The 26,453-nt window shown below is 33.0% G+C and overlaps 3 protein-coding genes across 3 annotated transcripts; 1 reads left to right on the forward strand and 2 right to left on the reverse strand.

The window, feature by feature from the left end:
- The first annotated feature begins 579 nt into the window (after positions 1-579).
- Positions 580-6,130, forward strand: LOC131622388 (serine/threonine-protein kinase STY13-like). The gene is made up of 6 exons (XM_058893416.1): positions 580-1,095; positions 1,421-1,542; positions 3,872-4,068; positions 4,169-4,343; positions 5,339-5,473; positions 5,596-6,130. The coding sequence occupies exons 1-6, from the start codon at positions 759-761 to the stop codon at positions 5,800-5,802; spliced, it is 1,173 nt and encodes a 390-aa protein (XP_058749399.1). The 5' UTR covers positions 580-758; the 3' UTR covers positions 5,803-6,130.
- Positions 6,131-6,321: 191 nt separating this feature from the next.
- LOC131622389 (bidirectional sugar transporter SWEET5) lies at positions 6,322-8,091 on the reverse strand. Its single transcript, XM_058893417.1, has 6 exons — positions 8,049-8,091; positions 7,883-7,919; positions 7,568-7,784; positions 7,171-7,332; positions 6,948-7,067; positions 6,322-6,811 (listed from the first exon to the last, which is right to left on the reverse strand). Exons 1-6 carry the CDS (start codon positions 8,089-8,091, stop codon positions 6,698-6,700), a joined length of 693 nt encoding a protein of 230 aa, XP_058749400.1. The 3' UTR covers positions 6,322-6,697.
- A 3,440-nt stretch (positions 8,092-11,531) lies between these two features.
- LOC131622390 (U-box domain-containing protein 19-like) lies at positions 11,532-14,069 on the reverse strand. Its single transcript, XM_058893418.1, has one exon. It carries the CDS (start codon positions 13,834-13,836, stop codon positions 11,758-11,760), a length of 2,079 nt encoding a protein of 692 aa, XP_058749401.1. The 5' UTR covers positions 13,837-14,069; the 3' UTR covers positions 11,532-11,757.
- Positions 14,070-26,453: the final 12,384 nt, after the last annotated feature.

Below are 26,453 nucleotides of genomic sequence, written 5' to 3' on the forward strand. Positions count from 1 at the left end.
TACAATAACAATATGAACCGGTAAAGTAAATCTACCTTAACTCTCATTAATCTCCCATTAGATACTAATCCGAGATACTACCAAATACCAATCTTATTTAAGTTGACCGTCATACAAATATTTTTCAAAACAAATTACTCAAAATATAAAATTTGATTTTCCCCTACTAGTATTCCAGCGGCACACGTAACAATACAAAAGTATGTTAAACATTTAATACAACTTTAGTCACAATCAAACTATTTACAACTACTAAAATAATCACCAATAATACATCAATAAAATCACTTTATCAAAAATATTTAGTCAAACACTTAAATAAATAAAACTTAATATCCACAAATTACAAAACACAAATTCAAAATAAAATAATACATAACTTTAATTTTTCACCAAGTTTTCAAAAGAAATTATTCCATCAAAAAATTCAGTCAAACACTTAATTAAGAAAAATTAATATATCTATAAATTACAAAATACAAATTAAAAATAAAATAATATATAACTTTGGTAAAAAAAAAATAGAAGTTGAAAATATTTTATATTAAAAAAATAGAAGAAAAGTGGAGAAGAAGAGAGTGAAGTGGGTCAGAGGCACACGTTTTGAGCAGGCAAATCCATGTGCCCACATGGATAGAGAGAAATAGAGAAGAAGAAGATGATGAATCAATAAAAACCTCAAACCCTAAAAAATTCATTTTTTTTTTTAATTTCAATTTCAATTTTGATCAATCAATCAAATATCCATAGATTGCAAGATGAAGGAAAGCAGTGATGGATTTGTTAGAGCGGATCAGATTGATCTGAAAAGCATAGATGAACAGCTTGAGAGACATCTCAACAAAGTGTTGACTATTGACAAGAAAAAGCGCGTTGAAGATGAAGATTCTACTGCTTCTAATGTTTTTGATCATGCTCGAGTTCATACCAGCAGCGCTGGTACTTCTCCTAAGGCTGCTAAGTTCAAAACGAACTTCAAGAAGCAGAAGCAGGATTGGGAAATTGAGCCTTCTAAGCTTATTATCAAAAGTGTTATTGCTCGGGGGACTTTTGGGACGGTGCATCGTGGTGTCTATGATACTCAAGATGTTGCTGGTTTGTTCTTATCCTTCTTCTTTTTTTAATTTTAATTTTAATTTTTGATTTAGGTTTTAGATGAATTTTAGTACTCATCAGATTCAGATGCTTAATTCTATCAATTTTTTATAAAAAACAAATTTTCTCCAGAAAAGAGTTGACTTTATAAATAATTTTGTGAGGTTGAATAATTTTTGGGGATATTATCAAATTTGGGGGTGGATGTAGTAAAAATTGTTGTTTTTTGTTTTGTTGGTTGTTGTTTTGATTGAAGTTGAGTTAGGGATTTCGTTTTCTGCATTTTACTGATAATGGGTTGTAATGACTAACTTGATGATCACAGTTAAATTGCTTGACTGGGGTGAAGAAGGCCAAAGGACAGAAGCTGAGGTTTCTTCACTAAGGGCGGCGTTTATACAGGAAGTTGCTGTTTGGCATAAACTTGATCATCCCAATGTTACAAAGGTTGATATCATTTTATTTGACTTCAGCCTCTTTTCTTATGTTTGTATTGTTTGTGTATATGATGCGATTGTGGTTTCAATGTTGCATGTGCTGATGTTATTTGCTTGGTATTTTCTTTTATTTGGAATGCGATCTATCGATTTTTTTTCCTTTATTGGAATCATTTTCCTGAAAAATGCAATTCAGTCCTCCTTTATAAGTATGCCTTTGCATATTATATCTATTGAGTTCATGCAGCATATTTGCTTTCCATTGTAGACTCTTTATTTATGTTGAGCATACTTTCATATGGTCGTTTTTCAAATTGAGATTCTTGTCGTGGATCAGAGGATCTAATGTTTGAATTGTGAATCTAATGTTAGTTATTATGAATTGTTTGATACATGATCAATCTAATTACGGTATTTTGAAGTATAAAATAAACTAGTTTGTTAAAAGAAGCAAATAACACAATTTCATTTATCTTATACTACAAAAAAAGTGATAGCAAAACACTGTAGAGCATATTTGACTTGGGTTATTTGGAGTATTGCCTTTTGGTTGATTCTGTCTTTTTCTGAACAAAAAGCGAGAAAAAACCCTAACAAGTCTTTCAGAAACTGGATTGCACGACCCTGCATGTTTCAAGGCTGCATCTGAAGCAAAATTTAAATTGTATAATTTAGGGGCATGTTGCTATTCATTCAAATGAATCTAGATTTTATGTTGTAATTTATTTCCAAATAGATGCGCATATCGATTTACATTGATTTGGTCCAATTTAGTTTCAAATCAAGAGAGGACTCACATTTATTTTGAGATACTGATAACTATTAACCACTCGGAGTCGTGAATAGTGGTAGACCAAAAATCCTCCATATTAACATACTGCTGTGGCCTATAGAGCCGCCATGTAAAACATCCACAAATTGCCAATGGTGGTTGTCAAAAAAACCCATTATGCCATTCCGCCACGGCCTCTCTATTTAATAAAACTGTAACCTAGTTTTCAAAAAAACAACAACAACAACACTGTAACCCATGTCCCAGTGATTAGGTCATTTGATAATAATTCTTTTATACTCGAGGATGCTTGTAACTTTTAGGAGTTTTCTTGTTAACTGCGGCATCACTTCCTTGCAACTTCCCTTCTATGCTCTTCCTTCATTTACATTCAGCTTGGTTTTTCTTGCTAGTTTGGAAGGTGTTTCTTTGATTGTTGTTGAGGGCCCTTTATATTTTATTAATTTATAAAAAACTCTATATAAATTATTTAAAGAGCATGAAGTATGCAGGTTTCACAATGTAATGGTATTCCATAATATTTTATTTGCAAAAGATAAGAAATTCTTATATTTTGTGGAAATTAAAAAATGTTAATCATATTTTGTTGAATTTTATTCACAACAAGAGCTTAACTGTCCTAGGTATGCCTTTCTCTCTTATTTTTACTGATTACCTGTTGTTAATCTAATTAAGTTGGGATATGGAACTCTGAAGTAGCTTTGATGATAAGGGGCGATACGGAAATGAGATTGTTGGAATATGTAATTTGCAATGGTAGCTTGGATGTATATTTACATATTTGGAGTTTTACTTCTTTCGTATTATTCTGAAAGTGGTATTGAGGAGATATGTGTTGAAAATAGCATACCCATCATAAAGTTGGCTATAGGATAATTAACTTGACTACATCCTTTCCTTAACAGTATAGAGCTTAAATCATGTATCGTTAATAAATGTAGATACTCTATTGATCTAAGAATGAATACCAATTTCATCATATAAAAAAGAGTCAGTTTTGATATGATTATCATTCTATGTATACATAGTTGCAACTCCAGAGTGCTTTAAACTGGAACTAGTCTTTCACATCAGAGGATAAAAATGGATGTGAATAGACATTTTCTAATTGGTTCAGCATCCTTTATACTGTTGAACAAGGCTTGTAAATAAATAAACCAGCCTGCTGGCATGTTTTGAATTTTCCTAATCATGAAAGCTTCTATAATTTATGGTGAATCTGTTCTTTGAAAAATTTATGTTCTTACCATGTTCTCCTGTTCAATGCATGTTTTGCATATTCTTAGCGTCAAATTCCTTCCATTTGGTATGCTGCATGTTCTTCTCTTTGTAGTTTCCTTTTCTGCAACTAAAGATGCATGCAGGTGTAGAGAACAAGTATAATCATAAGTAACGCCTCTAAAGGCCCCCATTGCTCTTTTTCTTCCCGACATATTCTATTTCCTGCTCTATGATATCTTGTGATATTTGGTAGATATTTTTTTACTTTCTCTCATTTCAATTGGTATTATGCACTTCTCTGAAAGTATCTTGTTTTCATGTTTAGTTCATAGGAGCCACAATGGGATCTGCAGAATTGCAGATACAAACCGATACTGGTCTAATTGGCATGCCAAGCAATGTCTGCTGTGTTGTTGTGGAGTATCTTGCTGGAGGTACTCTGAAATCATACCTGATAAAAAACAGGAGGAGGAAATTAGCTTTTAAGGTTGTCATCCAGCTGGCGCTTGATTTAGCAAGAGGGTATTTATTTATTTTGATTGACGTTTAGTAGATTGGGAAAAAAATAATGCGCATAATTTGTCTATATAACTACTCAACTTGAACTCACTTGGTTTTACAGGCTTAGTTATCTTCACTCTCAGAAGATTGTCCACAGAGATGTGAAGACAGAGAACATGCTGCTGGATAAGACTCGCACAGTGAAAATTGCTGATTTTGGTGTTGCACGAGTTGAGGCATCAAATCCTAATGATATGACTGGGGAGACTGGAACTCTTGGTTATATGGCTCCTGAGGTGTGTAGTCAGTACCTGTAAATTCCTGATAACTTTTTAAATGATTGTGCTAACTTGTACAATAGAGTGAAAAACTTAGTACAAAGGCACACAATGTCTAAATAGGAAAGGATCCTCTCGTTAAAATTCGAAATGGCCTTGTTATGTGAAACCCTGTGTATCTCTCTTCATAGATTAAAATAAGACTCTGTTAGGAGGCTTTGGTAGTGCTATGTGATAGAGACTTGGGCATTATGGGATACTTTGTGGTGTATTTAAGTGGCTTGTTTCTTCTCCCTTTGATAGCTAGCTTTTAAGAGAGGGTTCTCCAAGTGCTTAGATACTTACCAACTGGAATCAGAACTGATTTCTGGTGGCTCAGAACCGGAAAGGTCTAGTAAAGTACCATAGAGTGCCAGCCGCCAGGACATCAGTTCTCAGGGGCGGTGCTATGAAAGAGACTTGGCCATTATTGAATGCTCAAGTTATGATGCTCGGTGGTCTATTTAAGTGATTTGCTTCTTATCCCTTGATAGGGTTCCCTAAGTGCTTAAATACTTATCAGACCATGAATGTGTGAATGTATGAAGAAAGAGATATGTACAAATTTTTCACCGGACTTTTTTTGTCTCAAAATCTAATGGTAGGACTGTCTGATGGGGGAATGGGCATCTCTAGCCTCAATTTCATCCAAATGCGGCCAAGTGTCTCTATTCTCCAATGTCGTTCTAAGAGTTTTCAATGAGAATAAATGATTACCTTAATATGGCTGCAAATAGTGTGTGAACTACAAATAAGAAGAAAAAGATGAGATAAACAATATTAAGTTGTTCAACTAGAAAGCTGTTGTATAGGTTCCAATGGGGTTGGCTGATCATTTTTCTCCCAACTCCATTGGAAGATAATATTAAGTTCAACTAAAATATTAAGTTGTTCAACTAAAATATTAAGTTGTTCAACTAATAAGATGTGAAACTACTAATCATTTTTCTCCCAATGGGGTTGGCTGATTACAGGTTTTAAATGGAAACCCATACAACAGGAAATGTGATGTGTACAGTTTTGGAATCTGTTTATGGGAGACATATTGTTGTGACATGCCATATCCCGACCTTAGTTTCTCAGAAATTACTTCAGCTGTTGTTCGCCAGGTATACTTGCTACTCTGTTTTGATTTATTGTCTCATTCAAAGCAATCCATTATTGTTACCATGGTATATGCAGTGGCTGTGAATCCATTACAATAACATTATTATTTTCTGTTGGAATTTAGAATTTGAGACCAGAAATGCCAAGATGCTGCCCAAGTTCTCTTGCAAATGTAATGAGGAAATGCTGGGATGCCAGTCCTGATAAGCGGCCAGAGATGGAGGAGGTTGTCTCCATGCTGGAGGCCATCGACACATCCAAAGGTGGGGGCATGATCCCCGGTGATCAGCAGCAGGGTTGTTTATGCTTCCGTAAGCATAGAGGGCCATGAAGTTCTATTCTTTTTAGTCGACAACAAACCATTTGGTTTTAGTGGTTTTTCACTATTTGAAGAATCAAATTTGTATCTATGGTGAGAATACAGAAATTGGATACTGTAATGAGATGAGAAAAATACACAGTAGCAGGTATAGGTTGAAGGAGCTGGTACCTCTGATTTTCTTTTACTCTTACCTTTTTCTCCACCTTGGTTTGAGTTTTGTGGGTAGGGGTATTAATTTCAGCCTATGTTTCCTCCTACCTGAATCTACATTATACTTATATATTACATTATACTGTTGCAAACTTGCAATCATATTTATGTGATTAAATTGGATCAATTGGCTTGGTATTCTATTCTCTATATTCAAAAAGGTCAATATTCATGCTTGGTTGTTCTTGTTTATAAAAAAAGACTATCATAACGAAGCCAAAGTGCCAAACCGAATAATTAGGTCTTTTAAATATGTGATTAGAAGTTTGATCCTCAATCCAAACTTCTCGAATTTGACTATCTGTTATCTTCCAAAATCCATACATTATATGTTGTCAAGGCTATGAACCTTTTGTTTTTCAATGAAACATTGAACTATGATTCATTTATGATACGTAAATATCGATTTTCCCTGTCATTTGCTTTGATTATAACTCTCCTGTAATAAATCTATGCAAAACTCAAATGAGCATATACACCATTTATGCCCACAACAATCACTATAATGAACTCAAGTAATTCTATTCTACAATAGATCAATGCTAATGTGCTATGATTTCAACAAAATGAAATAAGTTGTTATTAAAAAACAAAAAGGGAAAAGGGAAAAATCCCACGAGTCCTCTGGCATGTATTGAAATGAACAACTTTTTCCTTTGAACTTGTTCTGTCTTTCTTTCAACCCAAGCCAATATCATACCATGTTGATATTAGACGGCGCGTCTTCGTCCCACTTCGTTGATCGATAGTAAATTCCATAAAGAACGAGCTGAGCAAATCCAGAAATTGCTCCCAAGCCGTTGGGAACCTATGCATTCAAACATTTTATTCTCTTAGAAGGTATCATCAGCTTAATCCCAAAGCTTAATCAAAGGACTAACCATTTCAAACAAAATATGAAGTTAAGCAGAATATAGATCCTTAGAACAAGATAGATAGATTACCACTATGAATGGATCCCATTTAAGAAGTGCATAAGTTGTCCAAACAAGTCCATTGAGGAAGTTGGCAAGTGAAAGTAAGAATGGCATATACTTCACACTCTTTGTTCTAATGACTTGTCTCTGTACTTTTTTCAACATGTAAAGAAACAAATTTTAAGTATATAAAAAGGGGCAACAGTAGCTGCTATTATGCAAACCAAAAACACTGAATAATCAAACGTACCATGACAGTTAAGGGTGAAAAGTACATAAGGATGTTGAAGATTATGCATATAAATCCAACCACCAACCTTCTTTCCTTTTGGCTGTCCATAAAATACATGACGATAAATATCACCAACAAAAGGAAGACAGTTTCCGCAAGAATGGCCAACGAGATCTTCTTCTGAAATTCGTTAAATTCATCCAATCCATCAACCAGTTAGGTCAACGTTATAAAATCGATAATATGAATTATTAAGTTAAAGAACTACTAATATTAAAAAAAAAACGAATATGACATCGTATCTAACTTTTGGTCAAATGTAAGTTCACGGGTTCAACTTTCAACCATTTGAACCGTCTAATTAGGTTCAAATTGATTTTTAAAATAATGAAAAGAAGAAAGATGTGTTTCTTACACGTTTACTGGCGTTTGAGTATATGAAGAAAATGGAAGTGTAGATAATCTCAAGGAAGAAACCAAAGCCATTAATTGTGATGACAAGAGTGTTGCTTTCACTTATGAAGGGCATTCCATAGAATGACCACATTGCACAATTGAGTATTGTTACCACATATGGATCTGGCTTGAAATCTTGCACTGATTTTGCTTTCCATATTTTAATAAATGTAGGTCTGCATATATATTACAAATACATATTTACCATTAATTATCAGTGCTAAAATCCAACCAAAAAATACAAGATTGAAGAGAAAAAGTTAGAGAAATTTACAAGGGAGACATGAATAAACAAAATGAGATGACATTTCCTGCAAATAAATGAACAATGTTATCAAAAAATAAATAATGGTAATGTATAAATTTTTTACATGAAAAATTACATGCTTATATTTTAAAGCTTGTATTAAAATAATATAGAGGTCCCTTTGTGCACCAACCGATTATTCCAATGGCAGTCCTTATTGCATCAGTGTTAGCCATGGCTACAGCATGCAAAGAAGAAACTGAAGATAGAAGAAGATTAAAACAATTTACTAGTGTAAATGAAAATTGTTTACTAGATAATTTTGTCTAATGTTTGTAGTTTAAACAATATTAATAGTGTAAATGAAAATTGATATAAATAGGAGACACTTATCTAAGTTTGGGTGAAGTTACAGTTGTTGACCGCAACAAGTGTGAAGTGGTGACTGGTGAACCTGTATTGTAGCTACAAGAAACTTTTCTTTCTTCGGAATTCACTCACTGTCTAGCCATGTAACTAACACCATTGGTTGCTAAAAATAGAATTCATATGATGTTTTGAGTTTTTTCAATGATACATTTATGTACTATGTACTTTTTGTTGAAACTTTAGGATTTAGACCAGAAAAAGACTTGAAAATAGAAAAAAAGAGAGTACCAATCTATTAGTTTTATTATTTATTAAACAAGTATCCAAAGTTTTGAGGTTGACATATCATCATTTTACATGTCACATAATCTTTTTTTTTTTATAATCCATAATCTTAATTCTAATGTAATTTTCTGTTTCTTTTTCTTTTTTAGCATTCAATGTAATTTTCTAATATATTATACAATTCTCTCAATTCCAAACATAATAGGCATTTCAACCATTACTCTACACCTTTTTACCTATTCAAATGTAGATGTTATCCATTCTCCTAACATGTGCAACACTTCTCTCGAAGATTCATAAACAAACTTATCCATGAATCTAATATTTACAATACCCTCTAATCTTATCCGGACCAAAATGTCTCCATAGTAAGTTGACAACCGATAAGATGACAATGTCATGTAGTGCTTTGTTTTTGGGAGTTCCTTCTTGGCATGGAGGGGGTGGAGAAGGGTGGTACGTGCAAAACACTTTGACATCTAAGTTAGTGAATAAATAAGACAAAAAATAGTGATTTTATGTATCTTGATTTTTTCGTCTATGATCCTTCATATAAGGGCCTTATTAGTGTTTATGATGGCTTTCGTCCCTCAGCTTCAATCATAGTCGTCTAGACCAACAAATGTCAATATATAATTCATTTTGTTATCTGACAACTCTGCTTTAATTTTTTATTTGGATCAGGTGTTTATAGGGCATATCCATGTCTGTTCCACAGGTCCTAGAACCTTATGCTAACCATGCAATATCGAAATAAATATTTTTCCTTCTGTCCTCCAGATTGGGATTAATGACTGGATTGAAGTCCTTGTTCCAAGATTAAGTTTAGGGTTGAGACCGATTAGGACCAACTACGATTTTAGCCTATAACTCAAAATGCTAATGGGCTTTCTTTAGTCCTGCCTTAGCCAAGGTAGTAATAGTTCCCTCCACACCCGGTTTGGACTTGTGACTCTTCTTGTATCTAGGGCTTAAAAGTGACTTTCGTGGAGTTTTCTTCATCTTCAACCTGTATTTTCCCTCTAGTCTCTTGATATTCTTATACCTTTATGTTATCAAATGATGTGAGTCTTTGAAATTTATCTCTCGAATCGTCTCCTACATGCTTGTCTAAGGCTAGTAGTGTGATGTCCTATCAATAGGTTTCTGATGATGGTTTTTTGGGAACTACCTTTGATATGATGATTTGGACGATACTCTTGACTACATGTACTTAATTCATTGGTTTTTGCTTGGTCTTTTTACTTATTGAATTTCTAGATATGGGTTTTTTTCCTTTTCACTTTCCTTTTTCATACACGTATAAATATTTTAAGCCATTTGTTCATTTCACTTTTCTTTATTATGTCGCCATTTGATTGTTCTCTGCAACTATTTTCACGACTCTTTGCAATTGATTTTGAAGTGCTTTTCATCATTCTTCCATGAATACTTCACCATTTTCAAGTGGCAATTCTATCTTGCTCCTTTCTCTCTGTAAATAAATATGAAAATCATATTTTATATAAAATGTTTAATTTAAAATAAATATAGAGTTGATCATCAAAAATTGATTTACATAACCTAAAAAATACCTCAAAACAATTGCTTTATATGATTTGAAATCATAAATAATAGACTCAACACTAACACTTGTATTAAATTTTTTTGGTTATCAGTTGTATTAATTTTCCTTTCAATATCTCTCATGTTATCTCGTAAAAAATCAGGTTCAATTTTATTTTTTAACTAAGTCTTGACAATTTTCTTTGTTGAAAATGATCTTTCAATTATATAGTAGAAATTGAAAGAGTCGTGATCAATCAATAAATAAATTTCAATTTGTCCAATTACAACCAAAGACGAGTATAATTCTTAAATAATTGATAAATTATTTAAATTTGATTCTTGACGGGGCTCAAATAGTAAATCTCATCTAATTAATATTTTTCTACAACAAATTCATCTTTATCTAACTAGAGGTATAAACCATACATCCTATTATGGGGATCACATGGAGTCGCAATTCATCTATGTAAAGCTCATAGTATATACAAAACATGACCTTAAATTAAAAAAACACTTATGGACAACATGAATTAAAACAACAGCAGCTATTTTGTTTCACTTCATTCTGTTCTGTGGAGTCTGTACAGTAAAAATGGTTAAAATTTCTATATCCTGTCTTCAAAACTTCAACCCTTATCTGCTAAAACTAAGACACACATCATGTTTCCTTTTGTTATGGTTTTGTCCTTATTGAAGAAAAACAAGGACACTTTGTCCTCATTAAATTTTGAAGAAACAATGCAAAATATTTAAGATTTTGTCTTCTATTGTAATGTAATTAATTAAGGTAACAATCTTTGAAGACATAAAATACACCATTTCTACTTCAAAATAAAAACCCTAAAATTAGAAAAATGCACAAAGGAGGTTTAAAAAGCAAAATTTACAAAGCTTCAGCTGGTCTGGTTGGTTAAGAAATGAAGGATAAAGAAGCAATTTGACCATAAGTAAAAGGTACTATTTTAGTATTTTCTAACATAACTGAAAAAAAAAGAAGTAAAGGGGTGGACATTTCCATTTTCCAAAGAGTGAGTTAGTCCATTTTCCGTGACAAAAGAAGCATATTGATGTGCAATGGATCTTAAAAAGTTAAGTTCAAAGAGAGAAGTTATAATGAATAAAGCTATATTAGTGATGCATGTCAAGTCTTTCTTAAATAAACCATTAAAATAGGACGTATATGCAGGACAACCTCCTCGTTTTGAAGTTAAGGGGCAGGAGTCAAAGGTATACACAATTTGAAAAAGGCCTTGTATGTCCTTAAATGTAAGTACTGTCATGATGCATGTTTCAAACTTCAATAGCAGATTTGCTGATAAATAATCAATTTATATTCCTCTCACAAGTGTTATCCGTACGTAAGAATCCTAATTTGGAATAGTATCTAGAGACACATTTAAAAGTAACCAACCATGGTTAATTGGCCAAAGTATCAAAATAAACAAAAAGAAAACTTGAAATAATGTTTACTGACTTATTCATTAATTTCACACCACTTTATTTCACAAGTATACCAGATACAGAATAATCATAAGCTTCCAGTTTCTAAGTTGAAGCTCACTTATTAAAACTAGCTCTCGAGGATAAAAAACACAGAGAGCTAGTTTCACAAAATCTCAATTGTTCCAATGATAACCAATCCTATGTATGTTACAGTATTTACACAAAAAAAGTATACGTATATATTCACAAAAAATACCCTAATTCCTAAGTTCCAACCCATTCAATTGACGCAAAATTGAAGAACCTTTCAATCTCGAACTTGCTGTTTCGTTAAAATCCTGTAGAATCTGAATGAGAAAACGCGCTTTCTTAGCAGCATGAGCAGTACCATCCGTAAGAAGCGAATAAAGCAAGGGCATAAGCGTAATATCCTTAGCAAGAACACCAACAACATCCGCACCTACATTAACACAAAGCGACAACAAAATCGAAGCACAGTGTTCCTTCCCAGCACGCGAAGTAGCAGATCGCAACATCCCGGTAATTAACGTTAACGCCGAAGCTTCCAACACAGCGTTCGCTCCATCGAAATTCTCAGCTAGTGCCGCAATAACAGCCAAAGCTTCAGTAACAAGTTCCTCTTTATAGTTATACGAAGGATGTAAAATAGAAACAAGCGCGTGAACAGCACCGGCTTCAATCACGCGTTGGTGATTTCTTGGTAGCAAAAGAAGTCCGAAAATCGCAACAACAGCGTTCTTTTTCCCGCATGTTGTTCCTTGTTTAACTAACTCAACTAAACACGGAATCGCGTCTTGATTTTCACCTATTGATTTTCTGTATTCTTTCACTGAACAAAGATAGAAGATTATAGCTGCTGCGATTTGTTGGGCCTCAAGACTAAGCCCATTTTTAAGTACCGATATAATGGGCTTTAAACCGTTATGGCCCATTATATTTTCAGGCCCGTTACTATGCTTTGAAAGCTTCATCAAAGCAGAGATAGCATTCTCTTGTGTCGTTTTATCTTCCGTGGCTAAAAGCTCCAACAATGGCGGCACCGTTCCAACTTCAATCAAACACGCTCTGTTGAAAATACTCGACCTAGTTAACAAACGAATCTCGTAAGCTGCTTTGTTCTTCTGTTTCTCTGTTCCGAACACGAGCCTTCGTGTTAGAAACCATGACAGAAACTGTATAGCATGTGCTGCTGCAGAACTACCTGGTGAAATTGTTTTGGTTATATCTCGGTTGCGGTTACATGATTTGGAAAATGAAACTCCGTTGTCGGTGCAAAATTGTTGGATAAGCTTCTTTAGCGCTGTGTTTGGGACTAACTCTGTGCTGTTAAGATTTTCTCCTGTTTTGGGACATGTTTTGTTTCCTGCTTTAAGCCATTTATAAATTGAGGCACGGTCGTAGGTTTGTCCGGTTGAAATTGTTACTGGATCTGTCATCAATTCGAGTGAAATTGGACATCGGAAATCGTCTGGATTCAGACATGTTATAGATATTATCTCGGTGCTGATACGAGCTTCGGATTGATCTGAATTTTGATCCAGTGATTCGAATTCGAATATCACTACCCTACAGTAGCTTAAAAATCCAACCAAGCTACTCAACAATGGAAGTTCACGTTCGTTGCAATCACGATACTCTAATAAGCTTATCTCGTTTTCTATGAACTTGATTTCTTTGTTGCAATCGTTCCAGTTTTTGATTTTTAAGTAATCGAGAATCTCCTGCATGATATGAAGTTTTGGCTCTGTTCCTCTCTCGAATTGATGAAGAACTGAATAGAGTTTTTTCGTCGCAATCTCGTCACTGGGGTTCACTTCAAATTTAGCTTTCCTCGCTTGCTTTGCTACCATCTCAACTAACTCCTTCACTTCGTCGCAAATTTCGATTCTGTGTAAAGGCAAAACGTCTAGTGATGTTGCGACGGCGCGAATAAGAGAGCAAAAGTGTTCCGCCACTTGTTTCGATTTCGAGAGCAATAAAAGGTTAGCACCTTCAAGAGTACAATCTTGCATTAAGAAATGAATCTTTTGTAAAGTGAAGTGAAGCTCTGAGAAAGAGATGATAATTGAGTTAGGGATTAAGGAATAATTGTCTTGAATTTCGTGGAGGAATATTGAAATGATGGAAATTTGACGTATGGTTTCTCTTGCGTTTCGTTTTTGTGTTGGAAATATTTGAGGTTGGAAATTGCATATGGTTTGCGAGAGAGTGATTAGAGAAGCGACGAGTGTTGCGGTGGATATTCCTTCGCAAGGATGAACCGCCGGGAATGATAGGATGCGGCGATCCCTATGATTAGGAAGATGAGTATTCATTCTAATTGAAGTAAAACAAATTACACATAATACTAATTTGGATTTGGTTGTTATTATAGGAAGAGATTCGACATAAGCGTGTGTTGCTGCTGACTTAGAATATTATGGACGCGTGGCGGGAGTATGGACGTGATAATGGTATCTGTTGACTAGGATTTGGTTAAGGGAGAAAGAAGTAGGGAGTGAGGAAGATTCGTTATGGACACGTGGAAGATTAAGGAAGCTGTAACTAAAATTATTTATCTGTTTTTGTGGGTTGTTTAATTATATAGGGGAAAGGGTAATGGTGAAGGGGAAGGAAGATCCATGAGTAGGGAGAAAGAGTTTTGAAATTATGATGGGTGGATAGTGGTCCCTAATACCGACCTTACAGGTGGAGATATAATGTGTTGACGTGTGTATCAGGAAATTGGATGTTGTTAGATTAGGATGAAATGTACTATCAAGGATTCTGGTTTAAAGTCAACATTAGTAAGTTAACATGTTACCAATTCAAACTTAGATTTTTGGATTGTTTTTTATGTAATAGATTTTTTAAGTAAGCCTATTGACTATATCAAATACTAACAATTGATTGGTTCACTAATAAACAATTTAATCTTTTTAAGTAAATAGTTAAGAGTTTGATTATTAACTTTTGTGTATAGAAAATTTGATTGGTTGAAGAAAAATTGTTTTATCTCTTATATATTCGGCTTGATTAATAAATTTGATGTTGTTTATGAGCATCTCTGGCAACTGGCCAGTAGTACCTGATCTTTAGAAGTTAGTTTTTTAAGGCTCTCCTTCTTATGTGACTACTAAAAATACTTCAGTGTACCTCGACCAAACTTAAATTTATTTCTTCCTTCGTGATGCATCTTAACACGAGCATTGATCTGCCCATTCTGTAAAGTTAATCAGCCACCGTGACATATCGAGCAACGCGCCTTCATATCTTTATAGTTTTTGTCTCCTCTTCTGGTAGATGCTCTTTGGGCAGGTATTCGATGATACGAGTCATCCACTTTTCTCTACTCTCAATTAGGGGTGGCAAAACGGGCAATGGTCCGTCGAACCGGCCCGCGCACCCTCTATAAAATGGCGGGTTGGTTGGGATTATGGACCCGACGCCCACCAAAGCTCGCCCCGCCAAAACCTGCCGCACGCCTAAGCTCGCCCCGCCAAAGCCCGCCACCTGCTAAAGTTTGCCTCACCTATTTGTTAAGTTCGTCTTGCCATAAGCCTGCCCTTTTTTAGTTAATTCTAGTAATTCAATTTTTTCATGGTTTTATTTTATACATTTATTTGTAAATATATGCAATATCTTTTTAGTTAAAATTTATTTAAAAGATACTTTATAAAAAATTGTTCTAAAAAATAAGTAAAAAATTTAATTGAAATGTAAAAAAAAAAAGAGTATTAATCTATTAAAAAAATGAAAGCAAAATCAATAAAAAAATAGACGGGCAAGTCCGTAGCCCGCCAACCAGCCATCTTTGCGGGGGCGGGCATGATTTTTATGCCCATTTTACTTGCCCGCCCCGCTCACTTTTTGGCGGGCTTTAGGCAGGGCGGGGCGAGCGGCCTGTTTTCCACCCCTACTCTCAATCATCATAACATCATCGACTTCAGTACTTGGGTAGTCGAGAGTCTTATGTATCACTATTCTATTTAGACCATATTTTTTAGTAGTGACGAGCTTTGGCAACAAGTCATCCCAGACATTTTCTTCAGGGGAACATACACTATTTCAAACGTCTCAAACTCTATTGACATCTTGAGGATTTGTTACAGGTATAATAATGGTTAATTTGTTTGGTAATCTCTCTATACCTAGTTAGTGACCAACTGAGAGTCATTTCTAGCTCAAAGGTGGGTTGCTCTTACTTCACGAGCCAACTTCATTCCTGCTATCAGAGCTTCATACTCTACCTGATTATTGTTGGTCTAGAAATTGAAATAGAGCCTATTCTGAAAGCACTTCTCCCAGCCCCTTCAATAATATATGCATGTTCTACTCCCTTTCAGATTGGACGTCCCACCCATTGATAAGAATCAAAGGCATAAGGAGTCCTTCGTGGGTACAATGATGTCATACTCTGACAGCTCCACCGACCAGGCCATCATTCAGCTTGCTAGATATGGATTTTCGGTAATTGCTTGTCTGGATAATTGGTTCTAAAAACCATTGGATGTCCCTGGAATAAGGCCTCAATTTCCTCGTCATAGTCACAACTTCCAAACCCAACCGCTTAATTTTTTAATAGCGTAGTTTGGCCCCCTTTCAGACTTTGCTGGAGAAATAGACCAACATTTATCTATCCTAACCTTCCCGGACCAAGAATGAGCTTAGAGCTTTCTCCGTGGCAAATACATATAGCATCGATGGTGATCCTTCTTTTGGACAGCCTTGGAGAGTATTCGTGGGGCTAACAACAAATTTTTCAACTGTTGGAAAGCCTTTTCACAGTCTTTTGTCCACTAAAAATTGTTTTCCTTCTTAAGTGTAGCAAACAAGTGAACGAACTTATCTCCTGAACAAGCTAAGAACCTGGAGAATGTTGTTATCCTCCCTGTCAGTCTTCTGTCCTATTCCCCACATGGTTAACATGAAGCCTAGAAATTTTCCCGCTTGTATCCCAAATGAGCACTTGTTCGAATTTAGCCGCATGTTGAACCTTCTTACCAATGATAACGTCTCCTTTAGGTTGTTGTAATTTCGACCTTCGTCAGGAGTTTTGATGACCATTATGTCGATATACACCTCCTTATTCTGACATATCTGCATGGAAAACATAGTGTCCATAAGCCTTTGATACACTGATCTTGCATTTTTAAGCCCAAAAGGCATGACGTCATAGTGGTAGTTATTCTTGCTTACCATGGACGTTGTCTTTGGGGTGTCATTAAAACTCATCCTAATTTTGTTGTATCCAAAATAGGCGTGCATGAAGCTCAACATTTTGAAATTGGACGCACCATTAATAAGCCTATAAATAATGAGTAATGGATATGGATCTTAAGGGTACACCTTGACTAGGTCCTTGAAATCCATGCACACCTACCATTTTCCTGAATTCTTTTTTACCATCACTACTTTAGCCAACCAAGTGGGATATTTGATCTCCTATATTAACTTGGCTTCTAACAATTTTTTACTTCCTCGGTTACGACCTTCCTCCTTTTTTTGCCCTCCTTTTGCTTTCTTTGGGTGAAAACTTTACTATGTGCACTATATGGATAGTTGATGAAACACCACATCTGGGTTTATCGCTGGCGTATCTGCACGTGCCCAAGCGAAAAGGTTTACGTTGTCTCGCAACAACAGGACAATCTTATTCTCTTCTTCTTTTGGAATGGCTATTCCAATATGAGTTGTTTGATATTTCTCGGGTCCAATCTGAATGTTCTTTAGCTCTTATATGGGGGTCAAACTATCTTCAGCCGGGTCTCCCTGTGAGTCTAAGTCCACATGGTGGATTTTGTGTGCATCCGACATGAGTTATTTGTTGATATTCTTTTTCAGCTCTAAGCTATCTTGGTAGCACTGCCTTACTAATTCCTGATTTCCCTTTATTACACCAACTCGCCCACTAACCATCTTGTACTTCATAGCCAGGTACCAAGACAAGATGATTAGTGGGTTGAAAGTAAAAACGAAAAATAAAAGATATGAACAAAAAATAAATACATTCTTCGAACATAATTAACTTATCAGGCATGCAACCATACTCACTCGTCACATACTTAAACCTATCGAGCAGTTATACTCAACCTACGATACTCGTCTATGTCATTACGTGTCAACCACTAAATCACTGTATCATTTCAGCGGCGATCTCTCCACACACCTCGACAAAATAGAAAACAACCGTGTTGCCCGCGCCGACGATCTCTCAGCACAACACAACCAACACAGCTACATTAAGCACAAATACCTAAGTGAATGTTAGCTCTAAATCTATCTCTAAAGTCTATAAACTAACAAATAATCATCCTAAATATGGATTCTAGCAGTATATGTCTATAACAACCCAAAACCCCAACAAAGAGGAAAAATCCAAGATAACAATCGATAAAGATTTGTAAAGTAGATTAAATATAACACCATGGACGACAAATATTTATGAGTTCAAAGTAAATATATATATATATATATATATATATATATATATATATATATATATATATATATATATATATATATATATATATATATATATATATATATATATATATATATATATATATATATATATATATATATATATATATATAAACCATCTTGTACTTCATGGCCAGGTACCAAGACAAGATGATTAGTGGGTTGAAAGTAAAAACGAAAAATAAAAGATATGAACAAAAAATAAATACATTCTTCGAACATAATTAACTTATCAGGCATGCAACCATACTCACTCGTCACATACTTAAACCTATCAAGCAGTTATACTCAACCTACGATACTCGTCTATGTCATTACGTGTCAACCACTAAATCACTGTATCATTTCAGCGGCGATCTCTCCACACACCTCGACAAAATAGAAAACAACCGTGTTGCTCGCGCCGACGATCTCTCAGCACAACACAGCGACATTAAGCACAAATACCTAAGTGAATGTTAGCTCTAAATCTATCTCTAAAGTCTATAAACTAACAAATAATCATCCTAAATATGGATTCTAGCAGTATATGTCTATAACAACCCAAAACCCCAACAAAGAGGAAAAATCCAAGATAACAATCGACAAAGATTTGTAAAGTAGATTAAATATAACACCATGGACGGCAAATATTTATGAGTTCAAAGTAAATATATATACAAACCCAACTAAGAGAGAATACACAAAGAGGAAGAGAAATGAACCTAAAATATCCCGGTTTGTCAGCTCCGATCGATGATCAATCCACTTCCAATTATCCAAATGCAAGCTTCATAGTTGTTTTCTAACCTAATCTAACCTAAGAACGATATTGACGGAGTTTGGGTCAAAAATCCCCCGAAAACCATAACAAAAAATGTTACAAATGAAGAACATATAAACAAAATCTATGCAGGCTTGCTAAGCGAGCTATTCTGGCTAAGAAAACTTACACTTTATTCCTAAATATCTACTACAATAAAAGACATCTCGCTTAGTGAGCTAACCGCGCTAAACGAGCTCATGAAGAATGCTCTGAGCTCATGAAGAATGCTCTTCCTCTATGATTGAATCTATTAGCGCGCTACAGCTTGGCTTAGCGCGCTTCTGCAGAAATTTCTTCTTATTGCTCAAAAACTGGGTAATCAAAGTCGTGCCTTCGACACTTTATTACTTGAGGCTCCGATATGCATCAATACCTATAAAACAAAGGAAAACTATCAAATGGTACATAAAACGAATCAAAACTCAAGTATATGAATATTTACACAAAAGTTAGGATTTTATTATAAAAACAAAAAGAATAGAATCGATAAGTGTCACAAATATACACTCAAAATAATGAAATTTTGGCACTTTTCAAACTCTCCCCAACTTGAAATGTTGTTTGTCCTCAAACAATGTCAAATAAATCAAATAATCAAAAGTAATAAACCAAAGAATCGTGAATCAACAAGTTTTGAAAAACAAAAATAAATGTATGGCTCAACACAAAAAACGCACAAACAAAGTAAATGCTTACCACTACCCTACAACAACAACAACATGTAAACGAAACGAATCCTAAGTACAAAAATCATACAAAACATTCTAAAACAATACAAGCTCACATCATGAATCACACCTAGCAAAAATTCATTGAGGGATGAAAAACACACAAAGGCAAGGATTTAACACTCATCCAACAATCTTGCAAACAAAAGACTAAATTATGCATTCATTCAAAAATCATATTAAAAATACAAAAGCAAGAATCAAAAGGGTCTGTTAAGTTTGTAATGTGACTTGATTAACAAATAAGGGATAATTCATAAAGCTAATCGAAACAAAAACTTGCCTAAACCTAAGGGAGTGATTAATCTACAAAGTTTCAAGCAACGCAATCTCGATCAAACTTCTTCCTTAATCCCAAGTTGTCACACCAATCATACTACTTATTTGCACAACATTATTCCATACTCTTTTTGTTTTTCTTTTTCAAAACCTTTTTTTCTTCTTCTTTTCACTTCTTTTTCATATTTTTTTTCTTTTTTTTTTCCTCAACCTCATAGCAACAACCAAATAAAAACTTTTTCAATTGGGTGTGAGTTTCCTTTATGTTTCTTCTCTATGGTGAAATTTAAATAGATTGCCTAATGGATATCTCCATGTCATTGGTATTCATCGTACTTGTAAACCAATTTGACCGCATCATCATACATTGTTAGTCAATAATAACCCATTACAAATGTTTTCGTAATATTCAATATTCAATTTATTCTTCAAATTATCATTATTTTATCAATTTAGTTCTTAAAATATTAAAATCAACTAAAAAAATTTAAACTAATCTTTCATTAAGCTATTTAGTCCTTATTTAGTCCTTCAAAGGTTTAACTCAATTATTAAATAGTTGAAGGAAATAATAATGTAGAGATCTTTTAATTGATTCTAATAATTTAAAGACTAAATTAATAAGAGAATAATAGTTTAAAAATGAAATTGATTGTTTATCTCTTTTCTTCATGTATCTCTTTTCTTCATGTATCTCTTTTCATGGATAGTGATTATTTTCTTAAAAAACATATATGAATGTACAATACAAAGTCCATTTTTCTCATTTCCAATCTTATTTATGGTCACACTCACAAATCCATTCAAATGCTTCTTGAATTACATGTTAATCAAATAATGAATATTGACAAAAAGCATGAGTGTTAACATGGACCAATCACAAGGTGCCCAATCTAACGCGTTTCCTTTGTCGATCAAAATTATCTTATAGCAGAAGAAATAATATAGGTCTAATTCAACTACTACACGACAAGGAAAAATGTCGACTCTTGCAAATTACTAATTAAAATAAGAAACAAAGAAATAGACAGTCACTGTCTCTTTGGTTGAGACGTATAAAAATGACTTCAAGTTCAACTAAAATAATGTAATTATGTCATGTACATTTCTTTCAACAGATTCTGGCTGGAACGTTTGGAAAGGTAATAACTATAGGCAAATGTTAATTAGAAAATTAAAAAATATTTGAATGAGATAACAGAGATTTCATTAAATTTAATAAATTTGTATAAGTTAGAACCAAGTTATGTGAATGACAATTTTTGAAAACGAATTTTGTTTTATATTGTGATTTTTCAAGATAAATAAATTAGGGTTAAATATGATTTTGATTGCTACGAAATTATTAAATTTGATTTTTAGTCTTTATATATGTTTCAGTCCTACACAATTATTTATCACGCAATTTTAATTATCGTTGAAGAATTAAAATATAAAAAAAAAAATTTGGAGTAAAAGTTAAATTTGAGATATTTATAGAGAGTAAAACTAAAAACATATTTTATCTAATAAATTATTATAAAAAATTGAAGTTAATATTATTGTTTCTACTAGGATCAGTGCAAAAGTAAAACTGGCCCAACATCTTGCAAACTCATGGATATGAATCATGGCTAGCTCGTATTATTAGGGGTGTTCGCGGTGCGGTTTGGACAATTTAGACGTAAAAAATAATCTGAATCGCAAGAGAAAAAATTGTGCAGTTTGGTTTAGTTCGTTGGCTTTTAGAAAAAACTGAACCAAATCAAATCAAATCAATGCAGTTTGGTTCGATTCGGTTGATTCGATTTTTTACAAATATTTTACTAAGTCATACATACACATATTGATGACAACATAACTTTGTATTTATAAATTCATACACTATCAAATAACAACAAAACTCGTCATATTTTGACAACAACTTTTCATTTAATATGTAAAAATTAAATTAGACAAAAGTGGAATAATAAACATAAAATAATAGCATAAAACAATATAAAAATTATTATAATAAAAAAAAAGAGATTAGTGAAGATGAAAAAGAAAAAATAAAAGAGTTGAGAGATTAGAGAAGAAGATGAGCAATAAAACGAAACTGAAATATAGAATATTTGCATAAAAATGAGAAGGTGAAAAAGAAAGAATATAAGAGAGTAGAGATTAGAGAAGAAGATGAAAGATGTATGTTGCAAAGAAGGCGCGATAATGCTATTAGAGATTTGAGAAGATCGAAACCTAAATCATATGTGTAAAGATGAGAAAATTGTTCGTAATCATAAGGATAATGTATAATAGATTTAAGTTTGAGTTGAATGTGAGTTAAGTAAATGTTAGGTTGTAACATAATGCGGTTTTGTTAAAAAATGATCCAAAAAAATCCGAACCAAATACGATTTTTTACAGCTGTGATTTAGTCTGATTTGGTTTGCAATTTTCTATCAGATTAGTTTGATTTTAAATATCCCTACATATCCTCTAGAACCCGACCCCACGAGGTAAGAATTGTGCAAATCATAAAATTTCAAAAAATGGTAATAAATGTGATGTTATGATGTCACAGGCATGCCATCAATGACTTGATTGTTAAAAAAATTACAATAAGGCTATGTTTGGAAGTTTGGTGGGGAGGGGAGAAGAGAAGACTTCTAAAAACGAAATTTTAGAAAAATATAGAAAAATATTTAACATTTTTTGAGAAAATGATTTTATTTATAATGATAAAAGAGTCATTATCATTATTAAATTTTTAATTTTTAGAATAGTATAAAAACCTAAAAGATATTTAGAAAATTTATGTAAGTCATTCAAAACCTTTCAAAACTCTCGTTCAATACATTTTTTGAGTTTTTCTATTTTATAGGGTTTTTGGTGCTATAAATAAACTCAAACCCTCCAAAACCTTCATATCCAAAATCTTTTTATCCTTTTCACCTAATTTTTTCTATTTTTCAAAACCCTCCCCTACCTTCCCCTCCAAATTTCCAAATACAACCGAAGTTCAAACATAACCGAAGTGAATAATGGTTAGACATATTGAACAGAGAACGATCAAAATGAGTTCTCCTATAATACCTTTAGATATTTATTTATGTTGTTTTATTTGGTGCACATTTTTTTTCTATTGATATTGGTAAAATATTGTGATTTTCCGCACGTAGTATTTGGTTACAATTTTATTTTAGAGTAATGCTATTCATACACCCAATTGTTACATCAATACTTACACTCAATAGTACTTTACAGTAGTCACTAAATTTGGTTAATGCAGTGTAAAAACTTGGTTAATGCAGTAATGAAGTTGGTTAATGCAACATCCAGGTATTAAAAATAATTTTAAACAGTCACCAAACTTGGTTAATGCAGCGTAAAAACTTGGTTAGTTCAGTAATAAAGTTGGTTAATGTAACATGCAGGTATTAAAAATATTTTTTAGCAGTCATCAAACTTGGTTAATACAGTAATGAAGTTGGTTAATGCACGTCTAGGTATTAAAAATAAGCGTCCATACACGAATAGTACCCGTCCGTACATAAATAGTATTCGTCCGTACATGAATAGTGTCACCTGTACATGAACAGTGACGTTCGTACATACGGTGTAAGTGTAAGATTTGGTATAAGAATAACATTTCTGTTTATTTTATTCTTTTTCAAAATTAAACTGTCATGTGATGTTACACATTCCTCTACGTGTTGGCTGTTACTAGCTTCTAAGATTGAAACGATGACACGTAATTCGAAAGAAACAAATACTATGCATTTTATTACAAGACATCCTAATCAATTTAAAATTTCATTATATCTACTTCTTGAATTTAATAATTTGACTAAAGTATAAACTGCTAACTTATATAGCATTTTGTATTTCTAACAAGTTAGTTGGAATTTCTGTTATAAAACATTTTCCGTAACAAACACGAGAGTTTTGAAGAGATTGACTTATTTCAAGCTTTTGACCATCATGGATTAACCAGCCTTCGGATAAAGCCTTGCATCAACATAGAATTGGTTTATTAAAAACAATCTTAACCCCGATATTGAAGAAGATGGATTCCAATAAACTTGCATGTTTAATTTAGTTTTTGAAAAAGTCAAAAGTAATTTTAGGGGTGTAGGATTAATTTTGTAATAATTTTGAAGTATTTGATTCTTCTAAATTAGAATTGATTCTGACTCTAAAATTGATTTTGCTTGAAGTTATAATATGTAATTTTTTAGTTTAAACATGATTTTTCTAGTGTAATTTGTTCTTGAATTCACTTTTATATAACTATATCAAAATATAAATCACTTTACATTCAATTCATTTTTAACCAAAATCAATTCTACAAAATAAATTTATTTAAAATTAATTTTCTTCACCTCAGAACCAAACATATACGATTTCAATCTAGGCTTCTGCAAAAGTTTCTGGAAAAATATTGAGAAGGTTAAAAAAGAGCTCATTTCCATACGTAGTTAACGAGACAAATACTATGTGGCCCTTAAGTATGATGATATTATATCAATGCAAAATAGAGACTTTTTTTTATAAGATAAAACTTCATCATTTTGTTAAAATTTTTGGTTTTCTCACGTATATTTAATCATAGTATTTCGTGAGTATTTTTTAGTCTAAGTGAGAATCAATGTTCTAGACGAGGGTTTACTTGTAAATTTATCAAAAGTGTATCATCCCTTGAGTAAATATTTTTTTCATAGGTAGGAAGTTATTGCTTGGATGCGAGTTAAACCGATTAAAAGCTCTTAATTGATTTAGAGATTTTCTTAAAAAGTCTCAGTTTGATTCATGATAACTACTCTAAGCCTTGTTCATTGGTTTGTTGGAAGTTAGCCTGAAAACTTCATTTCTTTGTATAAGGAGGTTCATGGATATATCCTTCTAAAAGCTCTCTAGTTTATTAGATACTCTCAAGAATAATTCTTGGAGACAAGAATAGGTCAATTTAAGTCAAACATGTATAAATTTCTGGTGTATGTCAATATCCCTTATCTCTTTGCTTTACTATCTTTTCCGCTACTTATTCAATCATTTGTTTTAAAATGATTTCAAATTTTGACTTTACAAATGATTTTATTTTAAACTAACGTTTTTTAAACCTCTATAATTCATCTCCTATTGTGTATGGAGTCACATATCTAACAAGTGACATCAAAGTCTAACTCATGTTTAAAGACTAATCGTTTCAGGTGAAAGATGACTTCCAACACTTATTTTAACAAGAGGACTTTCCTAAGCATGCCATTGTCGTTTAATGGTGATAGGTTTGAATTGTAGAAAGTTAGAATTAATTTTTTTATTCAAACTAATAATCTTGAATTGTGGAAAATAATAACTAATCGTTCATTTATCCCTACTCACTATGTTAATGGTGAAGTGGTAGATAAACTTGGTTCCCTTTGGACTAAAGAAGACAAGAGAAAGTTTGCATTAGATTTTAAAGCAGAAAACTTTTTAATTATGTCTTTAAATGAAAATTAATTTTCTTATGTCCTTAATTGAAATTCTAAAAAGGTGATGTGGGACATTTTTGAAATGTTCTATGAAGTATCTCCAAACATCAAACAAGTGGGATGAACACACTGGGTGAAAAAGTTAAAAGAGCAGAGGAATGTAAATGTTACTTTTAGAGATAGTGTTTAACCTTTAGAAATCTTGAAAGCCATGTCAAACCATTCGTAACTAACAAATATCTAAGAGTTAAGGTTTGGAATCAGAAATCTGATCTTAAATTGAAATATAAGAATGTTTGTAATTTTCAGGAAAAATCCAAGAAAGAGGAAATCATCTAAAAATCAAAGAGTTAATTCAACTACTAAAAGAGGATGGAATAAGTTCAAAAATCCTAGAAGAATCCTCAGCAACTTCATCAAAGAGCTCTTTTGAAGAAGAAGAAGAAAAGTCAACTCCTTGCAGTTTAATTTGAAAGAACAATATCAAATTGAGAGAAGTCAAACAAATAGAGAAAGAGAAAGACCAAGAAAGTCTATAAGAAAAATTATTAGAAAGATTTAAAAGTTAACGATTTAAATAGAAGCAAAGTTCTTGATAGAATATTATGACAAAAGTTAATCATATAAGTGATCCTATTTAATGGGATAGGACTTATATTTTTATATAAATAAAAAATACTACTACACATTAAGATTCCATTTCTTTTTCCTAAGAAACTTAATCAAAGGAATACTATTCCTTATATAGGAAACAAATTCCCTGTTGGTAATAACTTATGCTCTTGAGACAAAATAAATATGAAGTTTATTTCTGTCTAAAATAACTTATCCTCTTGGTAATAGATGTTATACATGACTCATATACACTACTCATGCATCTCAATTCAACTAGCCTCTTTTCTAAAGGAGAAAATAAAATTGTGTTCATATTGAAAGCAGACAATATTTCGTAGTCGCAAAAGCATAGACTTAAAATTGATTTGATATATTGGTGTCACTGTCATATGTAAGAACTTGAGGTTTGCATTGTACCCGTTGACCTCAAATGGCGAAAAAGATACCTTTTCTGAGGGACGAAGCCAACCGGGAATATTCTCACACTCAAATTCTAACACTCAAAGCAGATAATCCTTGTAGTCGAAGTGTTGCGGACTTGAGGTTAATCGGAACATATTTAAACAAAGTGATCTCTCTCTTCCCCATATCAACCTTAGACTTTTATT

Source organism: Vicia villosa, unplaced genomic scaffold, assembly GCF_029867415.1.
Source record: "Vicia villosa cultivar HV-30 ecotype Madison, WI unplaced genomic scaffold, Vvil1.0 ctg.000029F_1_1_3, whole genome shotgun sequence".
NCBI classification, from domain to species: Eukaryota; Viridiplantae; Streptophyta; class Magnoliopsida; order Fabales; family Fabaceae; genus Vicia; species Vicia villosa.

Coding starts and splice junctions, on each gene's coding strand:
- LOC131622388 (XM_058893416.1), top strand. CDS start 759: ATGAAGGAAAGCAGTGATGGATTTGTTAGAGCGGATCAGATTGATCTG. Junction 4,069..4,168: donor GCGCTTGATTTAGCAAGAGG/GTATTTATTTAT, acceptor TTGGTTTTACAG/GCTTAGTTATCTTCACTCTC. Junction 4,344..5,338: donor TTGGTTATATGGCTCCTGAG/GTGTGTAGTCAG, acceptor GGCTGATTACAG/GTTTTAAATGGAAACCCATA.
- LOC131622390 (XM_058893418.1), bottom strand. CDS start 13,836: ATGAATACTCATCTTCCTAATCATAGGGATCGCCGCATCCTATCATTC.
- LOC131622389 (XM_058893417.1), bottom strand. CDS start 8,091: ATGGCTAACACTGATGCAATAAGGACTGCCATTGGAATAATCG. Junction 7,068..7,170: donor TTTCACCCTTAACTGTCATG/GTACGTTTGATT, acceptor AAAAAAGTACAG/AGACAAGTCATTAGAACAAA. Junction 6,812..6,947: donor AATGGGATCCATTCATAGTG/GTAATCTATCTA, acceptor TTGAATGCATAG/GTTCCCAACGGCTTGGGAGC.